Source organism: Salvelinus fontinalis, chromosome 20 (genome assembly GCF_029448725.1).
Source record: "Salvelinus fontinalis isolate EN_2023a chromosome 20, ASM2944872v1, whole genome shotgun sequence".
Lineage (NCBI taxonomy): Eukaryota > Metazoa > Chordata > Actinopteri > Salmoniformes > Salmonidae > Salvelinus > Salvelinus fontinalis.
In genome coordinates this window covers 5128009-5142282 of record NC_074684.1, presented here as the reverse complement: position 1 = coordinate 5142282, position 14274 = coordinate 5128009, and the positions used below count along the sequence as shown (strand labels likewise).

General features: G+C 43.8%; 1 protein-coding gene across 11 annotated transcripts in view; it reads right to left on the bottom strand.

The window, feature by feature from the left end:
- LOC129817175 (otoferlin) overlaps positions 1–14274 on the bottom strand; it is a 127236-nt gene that overhangs the window by 5695 nt on the left and 107267 nt on the right. For 2 of the 11 annotated variants that reach the window (XM_055872158.1, XM_055872157.1), the window contains exons 27-43: positions 13994–14065; positions 12312–12431; positions 11849–12010; positions 10538–10700; positions 9996–10171; positions 9745–9774; positions 9468–9605; positions 9225–9300; positions 7839–7987; positions 7376–7648; positions 7052–7179; positions 5406–5576; positions 5135–5295; positions 4672–4814; positions 3949–4037; positions 2289–2387; positions 136–377 (exon numbers count right to left, since the gene is read on the bottom strand). In XM_055872158.1, coding sequence (XP_055728133.1) covers positions 136–377; positions 2289–2387; positions 3949–4037; positions 4672–4814; positions 5135–5295; positions 5406–5576; positions 7052–7179; positions 7376–7648; positions 7839–7987; positions 9225–9300; positions 9468–9605; positions 9745–9774; positions 9996–10171; positions 10538–10700; positions 11849–12010; positions 12312–12431; positions 13994–14065 — 2392 coding nt within the window. Of the gene's footprint in view, positions 1–135; positions 378–1978; positions 2078–2288; positions 2388–3948; positions 4038–4671; positions 4815–5134; positions 5296–5405; positions 5577–7051; positions 7180–7375; positions 7649–7838; positions 7988–9224; positions 9301–9467; positions 9606–9744; positions 9775–9995; positions 10172–10537; positions 10701–11848; positions 12011–12311; positions 12432–13993; positions 14066–14274 lie in introns of all 11 variants that reach the window. The other 9 variants (XM_055872159.1, XM_055872164.1, XM_055872166.1 and 6 more) reach the window with 6 other exon arrangements.

Genomic DNA, 14274 nt, shown 5'->3' with positions numbered 1-14274 from the left:
AGAGATGAAAAAGGTTGAGGGATGAGATAAAGGAGCTATAGAAGAAGTGGCCGAGAAAATACAGAACATTTATGAAAATAGACATGAAAAGAAGAATATGTAGCCTTCCAGAGAGCCCTAGCAGTGTAGGCCTACCTAGGAAGTCATCAGCGGAGAAGTGGTCAGCGTCCCAGACCTGCAGGGTGAGGCGTGCAGGGATCTTGTACTCTGTCTCATCCCAGGAGAACATGGACTCCTTCTTAGAGATGACAATCTTCTCCTCGGCCATCAGGTAGTCAAAGGGGAACACGAAGCGCCAGTTGAAATTCCCCTCGCCTGTCAGAGAGTGGTAGTGGACGTCTGTGTCCTGTTTGTCCTCCTGCTGCCCTTTCAGCCACCTGGGATAAAGGGTTAAATATCACAGGGGTCAAAGGTTAGAGGTCAGGGTAATAATGTTGTAAATTGGGTGTAAGGACCGTGTTATTATTCAGTTATTTTTTGCATATCAGCTAGCATCACTCATCATGCTCTGTGTGAAGGTTGTCTGTGGAGGATAGGCAGACGCAGTGAAGATCAGATCACCATCTTACCTCAGTGAATGTGATTTGAGATTGTTCTGGATCATTTATAGTATGGCAGTATGTGTTTTATGCATTACAGGTCTGGTCCATTTAATACAAAAAAGGGAAGTTCGTATTTTTAAAGCAAAACACATGCATGATGTGACCCTCCAATAAAAAAAACAGTCAGTAATGAGACATTTATGAGATTATTAATTCAAACAAATTGAAATATGGCTATGGTGATGTTGTGTGGACCTGGGTAAATTCTATATGAAGTGTACCATCTGATAACGACTGAATAAGAACACCGTTTGAACTGTGTATTTAAATACAAATGACCTTATTTGGTGTTGGAGGATCACATGATTTCTAAGGCCATGCACACACAAAGCTTTCCAAAAGAAAAAGAGTCACATAAATGATTTCAAAAGCCTTTATGACAGTGCTTTCCTTCACTGGAGGGAAGATGCAGATACGACGAGATTAACATAAGCAGAAGTGTCATACATTGCAAAATGTGTCTCAATGCAGGCTCAGTACAGTAATGTATGTGAGTTGTTTTGCTGCGGTGGCGTCAAGCGGGCAGTGGTTGGTAAAGAGGGTCGGGTTCCATTCATTTTCAATTCAGAAAGGAAATCAAAATTCTAATTTCAATAATAAAAAATGTATCTTTCAAAATTGATGGCAGTTTTAAATTCTTCAACTGGAATAAAAGAAAAAGATGAATGGACTGAATTGAAACCCTGAAGGTGGGCACATTGGAGAAGCAGGAGGGGAGGCCAAAAACATTTCTATGACTTTCAATGTCCATTAGTATTGATATACTATTATCATTAATAAGAAGCATCAGATTACAATAAAATTGCAAAAAACAATAAGGACATTTCCCATGCAAACATTCTTGACTAATGCTATAGTTTAACCCCTGCCCAAGACAATGTAGGAATGTGCTGTAGGAATGCAGGACCATACCAGTTAAACAAATGATAGTAAGGATGATTAGCAATTGGCTGTCATGGACTTATCCTGGCTTATATCCAATATAATCTGTATGAGAACTACTGAAAATAAAAATTCTAAATCAATACGTGTCATCCACAGAACATATTGCAAACCATTTACAATCCATTATCTGGTTAATAATTCAATAACGATTAGTCAATTTTAGATTAGTAAATGGCCTGGCCCTAGTATCACTTGTGTGATGTCTTTGATGACACTGACTCTAGGCTGTTTTAGTGGTATGGCCCTGATTGGCTTCCTCTGTCTGTCGGCGTGAAGGCATGGTGGTTTACTGCGTGCTGATAGGAGGGCTGAGGGAGAGGGGTGGGACTTGAGCAGGGGAGCAGAGTTCTGGTTGTCTAGCTGAGGAAGGGGCGGGTAAGGGAGGGCGAGGGGTTTGTACGAGCCATGCGATGGAATCATATGTGTTTTACCCCTTGACATAGATGTCAGACATCTTCTCTCCTGTCATGAAAGCATCGTCCTCTAGAACTACGTCATCAGTGTTCCAAATAATAACACGCAGCTCAAAGCTAGACAACAACACAGCATCGACACACAGGAGAGAGAGAGAGAGAGGACCACAAACGAGACACGACAAACAAACACCCAACACACGGAAAACGTGGAAACAAAAAAAACACACAAAAAAACAATGATTAACGCCAAAAAAAACGCAGCACGCCACTTTGTCACACCCACGGGGGATCAGGGCTTAGCGCCACGGCCCTCTGTGGTACCTACCCCCTGACAAATATGTCACTGGACTTTTCCCCAGTGAAGTAATCATCGTCCTCGAGTATTACTTCGTCTGTATTCCATATAACCACCCTGAGCTCATATCTGGCGAGGAGGGAGGAAGGAACACACACAGTTGGACTGCTGTTGTCTGGTGCTAAGTTAGCCTTGGAACATGGCTGTGTGGACTCTACAGCCATGTCCCAGGGCTAATGCTAGATGACCAACCCACTCTAAGGACATACTACAATTACCACAGAAAACCTGGAATCCCAATTAGTAGGAAAACTACAAGTCCATATGATTTAAGAGTTATATATACAGCACTTCATATTGGACCATAAATGAGATGCAATACTTTAGTCAACCTTTTAGAAAGGAGTTCCTATGTAAAAGTTGTCACATGATCTATCTGTGATGTATAGTATACACCAGAGGTGTGGACTCGAGTCACATGACTTGGACTCGAGTCAGACTCGAGTCACAAATATGATGACTTGCAACTCGACTTTGACTTTAACACCAACGACTCGTGACGACTTGGACTTGAGCCTTATGACTTATGACTTGATACCCTCCCCAAGCCCAAATATAAAAAATTATGCTATTTTAAAAAAGTGTGCAGCGCATCAACTCTTCATTTAACAGATTACAGTTTGAATCGGACAGCAGCCAATCAAATTGTGCCAGCTGAGAAAAGGTTGTGCAGAGGAACGTCGGTGGGTGAATTCAGATGGAGCCCATGGAAAGATGACACCCAAAATGATTATTTTCGGATATAAAGACGATGCTGTATCAACAAAAAACGGATTGCAACTTGCGAAACATGCGGGAAGAAGGAGGCGCAACAATTTCCAACTTTGTTCGACATTTGAAGCTGCACAAAGAACGGTAAGTCGTGGCTAATATAGCCGACAGCTATATAATTTATTACCTTACTAGTGTATCATGTAGGCTAACGCAACGTTAAATAAATTAGCCAACACACAGTCAGTGCGGGAACGTGATCATTGCACCCAAGATTGAGCTACAACTGGCTAGGCAGTTGGTAGCCTAAATCCTGCCTGATGTTACTACTGTTCCTAAAACCATTGACATACGTTAGCCTATAGTAATCACACAGTGTGTGTGTGTGTGTGTGTGTGTGTGTGTGTGTGTGTGTGTGTGTGTGTGTGTGTGTGTGTATGTGTGTGTGTTAAGGTTGGGCAAATGTGTACAAGCCTACATCGCCCGATAGTCGATCACTATTGGGGAGGGAGGGGGGGGGGGGGTCTTTCTCATGGCTACCCATGTATTTCCATGGAAATACAATGTTTATTTGGAAAGTAATAAATATATTGATATTTTTAAAAGCATTCATGATTTGCGGAAATGTAATATACTAACTATTACTCTTGTTAAAAATATGAAATGGTATTACATTTGGTGAAGAGCACATTATGACTTGTTAAGGACTCGAAACTCAAAGTTTAGGACTTGAGACTTGACTTGATACTTGACAGTCTTGACTTGAGACTTGACTCGGACTTGCCTGTCTTGACTTGGGACTTGAGTGCTAAGACTTGAGACTTACTTGTGACTTGTAAAGCAATGCCTTGGTCCCACCTCTGGTATACACTGTATCTACACTGACTGAACACTTGCGCCAGCCCCAGACAGGACCTACTTCTTTGGTTTCCGTGGTGATATGTCGATGGCGGGTCCAGGTGCTGGCATGTCCATGGGGAACATGTCTACCCACATCTCAATCCGCCCCTGTGGAGTTTAACAGAAGTCACAAATGGTTATAACCGCTTATTACGGATTCATTATCCACTACTCTTAATTATTTACAGACCTGGGTTCAAATACATATGTATTTGAGTATCTGGTATTTCAAAAACTTTTTTCTATGTATTTTCCAATACACAGTCCAAAACATATGAGTATTTGAATGGTTATTTGAAAACCAAATAGTCTACCAAATTGTATTTGAAAGTATTTTCAAATACTATTTTTAAATACCTGGGTTAAATTCAAGGAAGTGTATTTGAGTATTTTCAAATGCTTTCCAAGTGTATTTAAACCGCTTTTCCTTTTCCCTAAAATATATCTAAATACTTATTTGAAATGCATGTGAAAGTAATTGAGATATTTGAAATAGAATTTGAACCTAGGTCTGATTATTTCACCCTTATTAGGCGCTACATTACATTTAAATCAACTCAAAAGCACTACATTACATTTAAATCTGTTGGGAAGTTGCAGCGATGAGACAAGATCGTAACTACCAATTGGATATCACAAATTGGGGAGAAAAAAGGGGTAAAAAGTTCGAGATAAACCCTTATAATAATGATATATAATAATAAAACGTGGATCGTTTTTGAGATATAGGAGTTGGTGTGACCTGTTCGATGCCAGGTTTCTCAGGGTGGAGCAGGGGTCTTGTCTCGACGTGTTCTGGGATGAGTTTACAGCCCACCCTAGGGATCTCCTCCCAGTGCTTCAGCACCGTCAGGGCCAGGTGCTCATCTGTCTGCTTCTTTAGACCTGTACACACACACACACACACACACACACACACACACACACACACACACACACACACACACACACACACACACACACACACACACACACACACACACACACACACACACACACACACACACACACACACACACACACACACACACACACACACACACACACACACACACACACACGGTAAATACCAGGTCTCTCTAAATGTAGGCAAAGCTTAATAAAGCTTGCTCTGATCAATGACAAAAATGCATCAAATATTAATCAAAGCTTAATAAAGCGTGCTCTGTTCAATGACAAAAATGCATCAAATATTAACAACATACCAGTCTCATCCTCGATCTCTGTGGCACCCATGAAGATACGGTTGGCGACCTTGACCCTTCCCCCGGGGCCGTAGTGGGGTCCGTCCAGCTTGCCCTCCTTACAGAGCTTGGCCAGGATCTGGCTTGGCTTCATGGGGTCACGCCACATGTTGTAACCATGCCTACCGGGAACAAAACAACACCACCAGACTGTTATCGATATTTACTTGCTTTTTCTTTTGAAAGAGACAGAAAGAGGAACAAACTAACAGACAGACAGACAGGAACTCACACAGAGTAGTTGTTAGCGATGCCACAGGTAGCTCTGTGTTTGCTATAGTAGCGGTTCTCCAGGTCGATCTTGGTCTCCCCGATGAGGTCATCAGTGCCCACCAGATCCCAGTCGTACACTGACACGGTCAACATGGACTCCATGGGGAACGTAGCCTCCATGTCAAACGCCCTGAGAAGGATTTGAGGGAGGGAGGCAAGGAGAGGAAGGGATGGAGGGAAGGGATAGACCAAAAAGGATGAGATGAAGAGAGTACGGATGACATTTGAGATAAGATTCTGATGTTGTAGAGTTCAGAAAAAAATATTTAACTGTCACTTCACAATGATACACTAATACAAAATACTAATTATTTACAAAACCACATCGTGGAACACTCAAATTTAGTTGAGACACTTAAAACAATCATAGTCAAACATGGGACAGGCATCATCTATAATACATAACATCATCTATACCAGGGGTCCAGGGAACAGAACTGCAGTCCAAAAAATAACATCATTCTTTGATGAAGGGAAACAGAACCGGGAACGAAAGTGATCTCTAGTTTTCTGGAAAAGACACGTTATTTTTAAATCTTGAGAACCGGTTAATAATGTTATTTTTTGTTCCAAAAATATTCCTGATGTCTAGTATATCATTCTGTAATTTGGTGACGTTATAACGCTAATAATAGCCTAAACACATTCCAAGCCACATCCATGCCCATTCCTCTCTCTCGCTCTGTCCTCTTCCCATCGTGAAATTTCAGTCGCATCTCACGGCTGCACTTATCTGACCAATCAAACATGTAAACAACTAGCTTACACATTCCATACTGTAGCAAGATTCTCTATCCGTGCTAATGGGTTAAATAAATACATGAGTTATTATCTAAAACCTATGTGGATTTCACTGGTAAAACAACAGAAAATGAACCATATGAACCGTTACTTTTTTGGGGGCTCAAACTGGAACGGAACGAGAAAAAAAGGGATTCTGTTCGGGATGGAACATTTGGAAAATGATTTTGGTTCCATGCCCTGATCTATATACATGTATGCATAAACAAAAACAAAGCACAGTAGATAAAAGGACAATTAGGCACTTATAAACAAATGTCTCCATTGGAGGATAAGGTGGCAGGCTTTGGCGCAGTGCATTTCCATTATTGTTAGCTGATAAAATGTCACGTCATTTATCATTTCCATCTAGACCTTTAACATTCTCGTTTGGTCTGGACAGAGGAAGAAAAATATCATACCGAATGCAATTGTGTATCCCACACTAAAGCAAGGCAAGCAAGGCAGCTTCTGTTCAATGGAACCATTGTTACAAGATGTACCAACACGTTTACCTAAGGGAGTCTTTGTGCATCGACCAGGTTCAATAGCGAGAGGGGACCACTCCACATCAACATTTTCCAAAAGAGCTTTGATATTGCTTGGATAAAACTGTATGTAGAAAGGGCTCTGTCACCAAAGGTGTGTTTAAAAAGGCTCTGGATAACAGCATCTGCTAAGTGACTAAAATGCAAACAGGAAGTAGTAAGCTTTTCATAGGAGGCGTTGCCAATGCATCTATGCCAGTTGCAAGAGTCACGTAATGCTTCAATGCAATAGCTGAATCAGAAGCAAAGTGCAGTCAGTGTATCCATCCACACTCACTTGCCAAAGACAGGGTTGAGCTGTTTGGAGATATAGTTCTCTTTATCCTTCAGCTCTGACTTGCCCAGTTTGATGACGACGTAGGGGTCCGCTTTCCCATTGACATCAGCAGGATGGAGATCTGTGGCCTGGAACAGAAAGTTGAAGAATGTGGTATAGTTCAGGTTTTTATTCATTCATTTATTCTTAAAATCTTTTGAACCCTTATTTTACCCCCCAAAAATAGTTGACTGAGAATACATGACTAGGTCGCTACGCTTTAGAGCAACAAACTGAGAAAGATTTTGTTTATGGTCAGGGGTTAGAGTCTAGGCTGTTACTCACCCTGACTACGAAGACGCGCACCAGCACATTGATTGGGTCATTGTGTGGAATGCTCTGGAACATGCCCATGTTAGGGTCAAAGCCCACCTCCCGGGTGATCTCCTCAGACAGAGGCAGCTTGTACATGCACATGGAGCCCTTGAATCTGCCCACGATCCTGTCGTCATCCAGAGCTGCTTCATCGTCGTCCCCTGCCTTCCCTCTGTACAAGTTGAAGGTGTGGAGCCAGTCCTCAAAGTTATCATACTCTGCCTCCAACTCCTTGTTGTACACCTGGAAAGTACACACACACACACACACACACACACACACACACACACACACACACACACACACACACACACACACACACACACACACACACACACACACACACACACACACACACGCAGGTATCAGAAACCCTCTGAACAGCAAGGGGTGTGTATGTTTGTGCCCAGTGGAATCTCTAAGGCCTACTGACCAGCAGCTCGTTCACTTTGGGTTTGCTGGGGCGTTTCTCTGTCCCCTCTCCTGCATGGTGACTCTTCTTCTTGTCCTTGTTCCTGCTCTTGTCTCGGCTCTTCTCCTTCCCCTTGGAGCCTTTTACAGGGTGGTCATCAGGTTTGATATCTGAGGGTGGAGCGAGGGAAAGGAGTGGAGGAGGGGGAGTGGAGGAGGCAGGGGAGGGGAGTGGAGGAGGCAGGGGGCAGGGGAGGGGAGTGGAGGAGGGGGAGTGGAGGAGGGGGAGTGGAGGAGGGGGAGTGGAGGAGGCAGGGGGCAGGGGAGGGGAGTGGAGGAGGCAGGGGGCAGGGGAGGGGAGTGGAGGAGGCAGGGGGCAGGGGAGGGGAGTGGAGGAGGCAGGGGGCAGGGGAGGGGAGTGGAGGAGGCAGGGGGCAGGGGAGGGGAGTGGAGGAGGGGGAGTGGAGGAGGCAGGGGGCAGGGGAGGGGAGTGGAGGAGGCAGGGGGCAGGGGAGGAGGCAGGGGGCAGGGGAGGGGAGTGGAGGAGGGGGAGTGGAGGAGGCAGGGGGCAGGGGAGGGGAGTGGAGGAGGGGGAGTGGAGGAGGCAGGGGGCAGGGGAGGGGAGTGGAGCGAAGGGATTGACACGTTACAGCACTCCAGATAACAATCAGCATGAAAGTTGACATCTGACCCCATCTGGCCATCCATTTCCATGGCAACTGATATCCATGCCATCACTAGTAATTTCAAATGGAACATATTTTTTATCACAAGAGCCACCTCCTTTAAGAAATTCTGGGAGAATATCTTAACAGGAACTCAGTAAACAAGACATTAATAATGTATGTGTTTTACAATTTTGATTTAAAATTGAGTTCATGCCTCATGCTAGTAGATGTATAGATTTATATACATGATTTGTTTGATATGGAATCCTTCATGGTTAAATCAATAGATTAAGGGAGAAAGGGATTTAATACAGTAGAAAAGCTTTAAAAGCTATGGGTTACGTTTCTTTATCAGCCAACTTTCATGGTAGTGCAAGGCAGGCAGGGTTGGTCATGCTGGTGTGATGGGTCTATTGCTATGATATGATGTCATGCTTTCCTTCTATTTTAGGTGGGGATGGGTGGGGGGTCCTAGGGATGAAGGAGGCGAGTGATGAGGGTGTGCAATGCGTGCAATGCATTCACATGATCACCTCAACGGGTGCCCTCTCCACCAGTCCGCAAGCAGGCAGATATAGACACTCTGATCCTATAGCATCCATCTATAAAAGCACACATCACAGCCATCCACTACTCCCATTCTTATCCACTATTTGGAGCTCGCACAGAATCCTGTCATTCTGAGAGACACGGTAGTCATCCTGAGAGACCATTTGGTGCTCAGCACCAGCAGTGTGTACCTGCTCCCTCTGCTGCTATCTCCTGCTCCTCCCTCTCCTCGGCCTCAGCCAGAGCTGCCTCCTGGGCCCTGAGGATCTGGGACAACATCAGGATTATTCCCACAACACACACATAGAACTGACTTTATTCTAGAACACTCTACTAGTCTAATTGGAACTACTCAAACACTATTTACAGAATATAACCATAGTCTTACTAGACAGAACAAAAAGCAACATAATAGATTATAATAGATCTCTCACCTCCATCAGTGTCTCTATGGAAGCAAAATATTTGGACCACCAGTCCAGCATTCTCTCGTCGGTCTCATCGTCCTCCTCCACCTCTCCCTTCTTCTTCTTCTTCTTCTTCTTCTTCTTCTCTTCTTTCTCCTCCTCATTCTGCAGATACGAGAGAGCGTCTGAACAAACGAACAAAAGTCCTACCTGGCATCGTAAATAAATGTTAGAGGTGGCAATTGATGTCTGTCCACATTGTGAAGCTCTTTCAAATGACGAGGGACAGATCCATACCACTTACCACATCAACTTTAATTACTGCATCAGACGACTACAGGGAGAGGGTCACAAAAAAACAGCACCAAATTACACACAAATGAAACGCAAAATATATCAATATAAACAACAACAAAAAATCTTCATTTTACACCACACACAGCACCAGAGGAAAAACCATGAACCTCAATTTCAATCCTTGAGTGCATCTCTACTTCTGTCCTTTTCCATAAATCAAAAGAGATACAAATCTGAGACATGCGTGCCAAAGCTTACAGCATCTAACTTGACCACCGTGTCCATTTTCCTGACTGAGGGGTTGGCATCCATGTTGACTATGACATCACCTGTAGGGTGAGAGAGGGTGCGGGGCAGGGTGCGGGAGTAAGGGGAGGAGGGGCGAGATTGGGACCCCCCGTTGGTCAGGACCATGTAGCCATTCATCAGTCTAGCTGTAGTGGGGTCAGGGGTGTGACCGAGGAGGAATAGGACAGAGAGAGAGAGAGAGAGAGAGAGAGAGAGAGAGAGAGGCAGGAGAGCAGGAGTGGGAAAAGGCAAGCGCAGAAAGCTTCAAAATAAGTAAAGCCGTAGGAAACACATTTATATTCACACAGGTCTGAGAGGAAATCAGAAACTGTTGAAAAGAATATGGAAGATTAGACTCAGAGAATATACAGTATATCACCAAATGTCCAGTATATACTCAAATAGTATGAATACATGGTATTGGATTCCCCTGAACAATACAACAATGTAAAATCTTGTAATAGGAATAGAAAGTACTTGAAAAGTGTCTTGCATAGTGTGAGTAGGCCTACCTGTGCTGGCCCAGTTGTTTTGCGTCTTGTCTGGGGGGCTGTAGATGAAGCGTCGTAGGCTGGTGACGGCGTGGGAACCCACCAGGGTGTATCGGCCAAACGCCCTGCAGTCCACTACCCGGATGTTAAGAGGAGGGTGGAGCAGCTCGTTCTCTGGCAGGTCCTGATGGTGCCATGGGGGCAAAGGTCAGGGGGTCACATATCGAGTTAGGACTAGGTTGTATGAAGTTGCCCTGATCTAAGGTTTAACTTCTTTGGGATAGGGGGCAGTATTTTCACATCCGGATGAAAAGCGTGCCCAAAGTAAACTGCCTGTTACTCAGGCCCAGAAGCTAGGATATGCATATGCATGGTAGTATTGGATAGAAAACACGAAAAAAAATTTTTTAGGTCATTGTGTTTTCCAATGCTTTTCTATGGGAAACTTGATTTATTGGGGCCCAGATTGCAGTTCCTATGGCTTCCACTAGATGTCAACAGTCTTTAGAAATTGTCGATGTTTTTCTTTTGAGAAATTAAGAAGTAGTCCTTTTCTTTCCATGTGTCACTCAGATGGACTCAAGTCTTTTGGTGCGCGTGAACAGGACACTCCTCGTTGTTTTTCTTCGGTATTGGAAACTGTTTATTCCGTCTTAAATTTTATCGATTATTTACATTTTAGGGTACCTGTGGTTGGATTAGAAACGTTGTTTAAAATGTTTGGACCAAGTTTACAGGTAACTTATTAGATACTTTGTTGTCATGTTGGGCGAGTTGGAACTGGTGTATTTCTGAATCAAACGCGCCAAATATATGGACATTTTGGGGATATAAAGAAGGAATTTATCAAACAAAACGACCATTCATTGTGTCACTGAGACATTTGGGATTGCAAAAAGATGAAGATCTTCAAAGGTAAGGCATTTATTATATCGCTATTTCTGACTTTTGTGTCGAACTTGCCTGGTTGAAAAATGGTTTTCATGTTTTTGTATGCGGGGCGCTGTCCTCAGATAATCGCATGGTGTGCTTTCGCCGTAAAGCCTTTTTGAAATCTGACACAGCGGCTGGATTAACAAGAAGTTAAGCTTAATTTTGATGTATTACACTTGTATTTATATGAATGTTAAATATTTATATTTCTGTAGTTTTAATTTGTCACTCTGCAATTTCACCGGATGTTGTCAAATCTATCCCGCTAACGGGATTTGAGCGTTAAGTGATCCCTAAGACTTTTTTTAAACATCTGGAATCTATTTTATATGTACAGTACAGTATCTGTTGTCTTTCATTGTCTGAAAGGCCATCAAGATTTGACCAGGTTCTACTCACCACCTCGAACCACTTGACCAGTGTGCTGAAGTTGGGGTTCTTTTTGAAGTTCACGATGAGTGCAGACTGGACTCCTCTCCCTGCACACTCTATGTCCACCCTGGGTCTGTCCACCTGGGCCAAATTCACCCTCTTCAGGTCCCGCAGGCCCCAGAACAGAACCTGGACCACAACCCATCACACTGGATCAGACCATTTTGAACAGCACCCCCCAGATCTACAACTTATTTGGGGGTTCCACATCTAACACACTTATGAATAACTTGTTTGGGGGGGTTCCCTTTAGTTTCCCTTACAGGATCTCCACTTCTTGAACTCACAGTAATGAGGGAGTTCCTCCTCCTGTAAGTGTCTAGTTTTGGGGTACCTTCTCTTTGTCCCCTAGTTTGGAATACCATCCCCTTATTTGTAGTTTTAGTGCCCTCTCGGAGTGCTGTACCCTAGTTATAGAGTGTTGTCTCACCTCTATGCGATAACGGCTTAGGACAGGTCTGATGCCCATTGGCACAGGGAGGATGGGTCCACGGTCTGAGTCTGTCGGACCATTGATGGCAGGAAGCTCCGCCCTCCCCCCTTGCCCAATCTACTCAGGGAAGAGAATTGGGGTTATTTGTAAAAAAAATTAATAAAAAGTAACCTTAACTAGGCAAGTCAGTTAAGAACAAATTCTTATTTACAATGACGGCCTACCCCGGCCAAACCCAGACAACACTGGGTCAATTGTGTGCCACCCTATGGGACTCCCAATCACGGCCGGATGTGATACAGCCTGGATTTGAACCAGGGACTGTAGTGACACCTCTTGCACTGAGATGCAGTGCCTTAGACCGCTGCGCCACATACAGTATTCACAGGGCCAGTCGTTTTGGTTGTTTAAAAAAAAAAAATGGACTGGTATTTCCAGCATTATCCACTTGGTTTGTCCAAATCAAATCAATCAATGTGTGGTTGTGCGCGAGTGTATGGTAAGCCAGGGGAGGCGTAGTTGTACGAATCTTAATTGCACAAAGTCTATTATTTAGCAGGGATTACTATTTGTAGATCAGTGATTCTACTCCTCACTTTGATCAAGCTGATCCTCTCTAATGGACTCGGAAGTTGTAGCTAAAAATGGGTCAATTAGGGGCAGGTTAAGGAGAGAGAAATCGACCGTGGAAGTATGTTGTAAGGAATTCGGGGTTATCCCCTACCGGGACTTGAACCCGGGTCCAGTGACTATCAAGCCTGTCAAGCCAACACCTTACCCATTACACTATTATCTCCCCTTAAACTGCCCCTAATTGACCCATTTTTAGCTACAATTCCCGAGTCCGTTGGAGAGGATCAGCTTGAGAAAAGTGAGGTGTAGAATCACTGATCCACAAACAGTATTCTCTGCCAAATAATAGGCTTTGTGCAATTAAGATTCGTAGAGCTAAGCCTCCCTTTGCTAAGGCTACCCCCCCCCCACTCACGAACAAACAGACATTGATTGATTCCTTGATTGGAGACAGCTTGCATCAATTAAATAACATTTCCTAGGATTTTATACCAGCAGCAAACCTAGTGGATAATGCTGGAAATACCGGTAAAAAAACTAAGTAAGTATTAACTAAGTATTAAAAAAAAACGAAAAATATATACAAATTATACATGTCGAAATGTACAAATTGATATACAACAGTCAGCATCAGTATTCCGAGATAAAAGTGACCCAACTGAAGCTGTTCTGCTTAGGACTTAGTTTGTCGGAAGATTTTAGTTTGGCTTCCTAGTTTGGCTTGGATTCTCTTCCTAGTTTTGCAGAGGTACAGAAGTTAGAGAGAATAGTTACAGAGCAGGACACTGAATAGAGATGTAATGGGGCAGAAAGGGAGAAGAGCACCTTTATAGAATAAAACACATAGCAGAAGACGGAGGAGGCTGGTGGGAGAAACTATAGGAGGACAGGCTCATTGTCATGGCTAGAATGGAATAAATGGAATTGAGTCAAACATGTGGTTTCTATATAATTAATGAGTTTGATACCGTTTCATTTATTCCATTCCAGCTATTACAACAAGCCTGTCCTCCTATAGCTCCTCCCACCAGCCTCCATTGGCAGAAGAACACTTAGACGGACCAGAGAGTGACCATAGAGGGATGGGCAGAAGAGTGAAAGAGCACCTTAATCTGAGGAACTGCAAAGTCATGGACAGCAATCAGAGCCCTCCTGATCTCCTCATCGTCATAGGGAATCTGCAGAGCAGGGGCATGATACCGGAGTGTGTAGGTTGGAGGGCACAATGTAGGGGGGGCAGGGCGGGGTTCAGTGAAGGACAGAGGGAGAAAAGAGGAGGAAGGAGGGTCAAGGGACCACATGGCGGGTGTGGGATTAGGAGACGGTGGGAGTAGGAGAGAAGAGGCATGGAGGAAGAAGGAGAGAAGAGGACACATACATGTGGGAG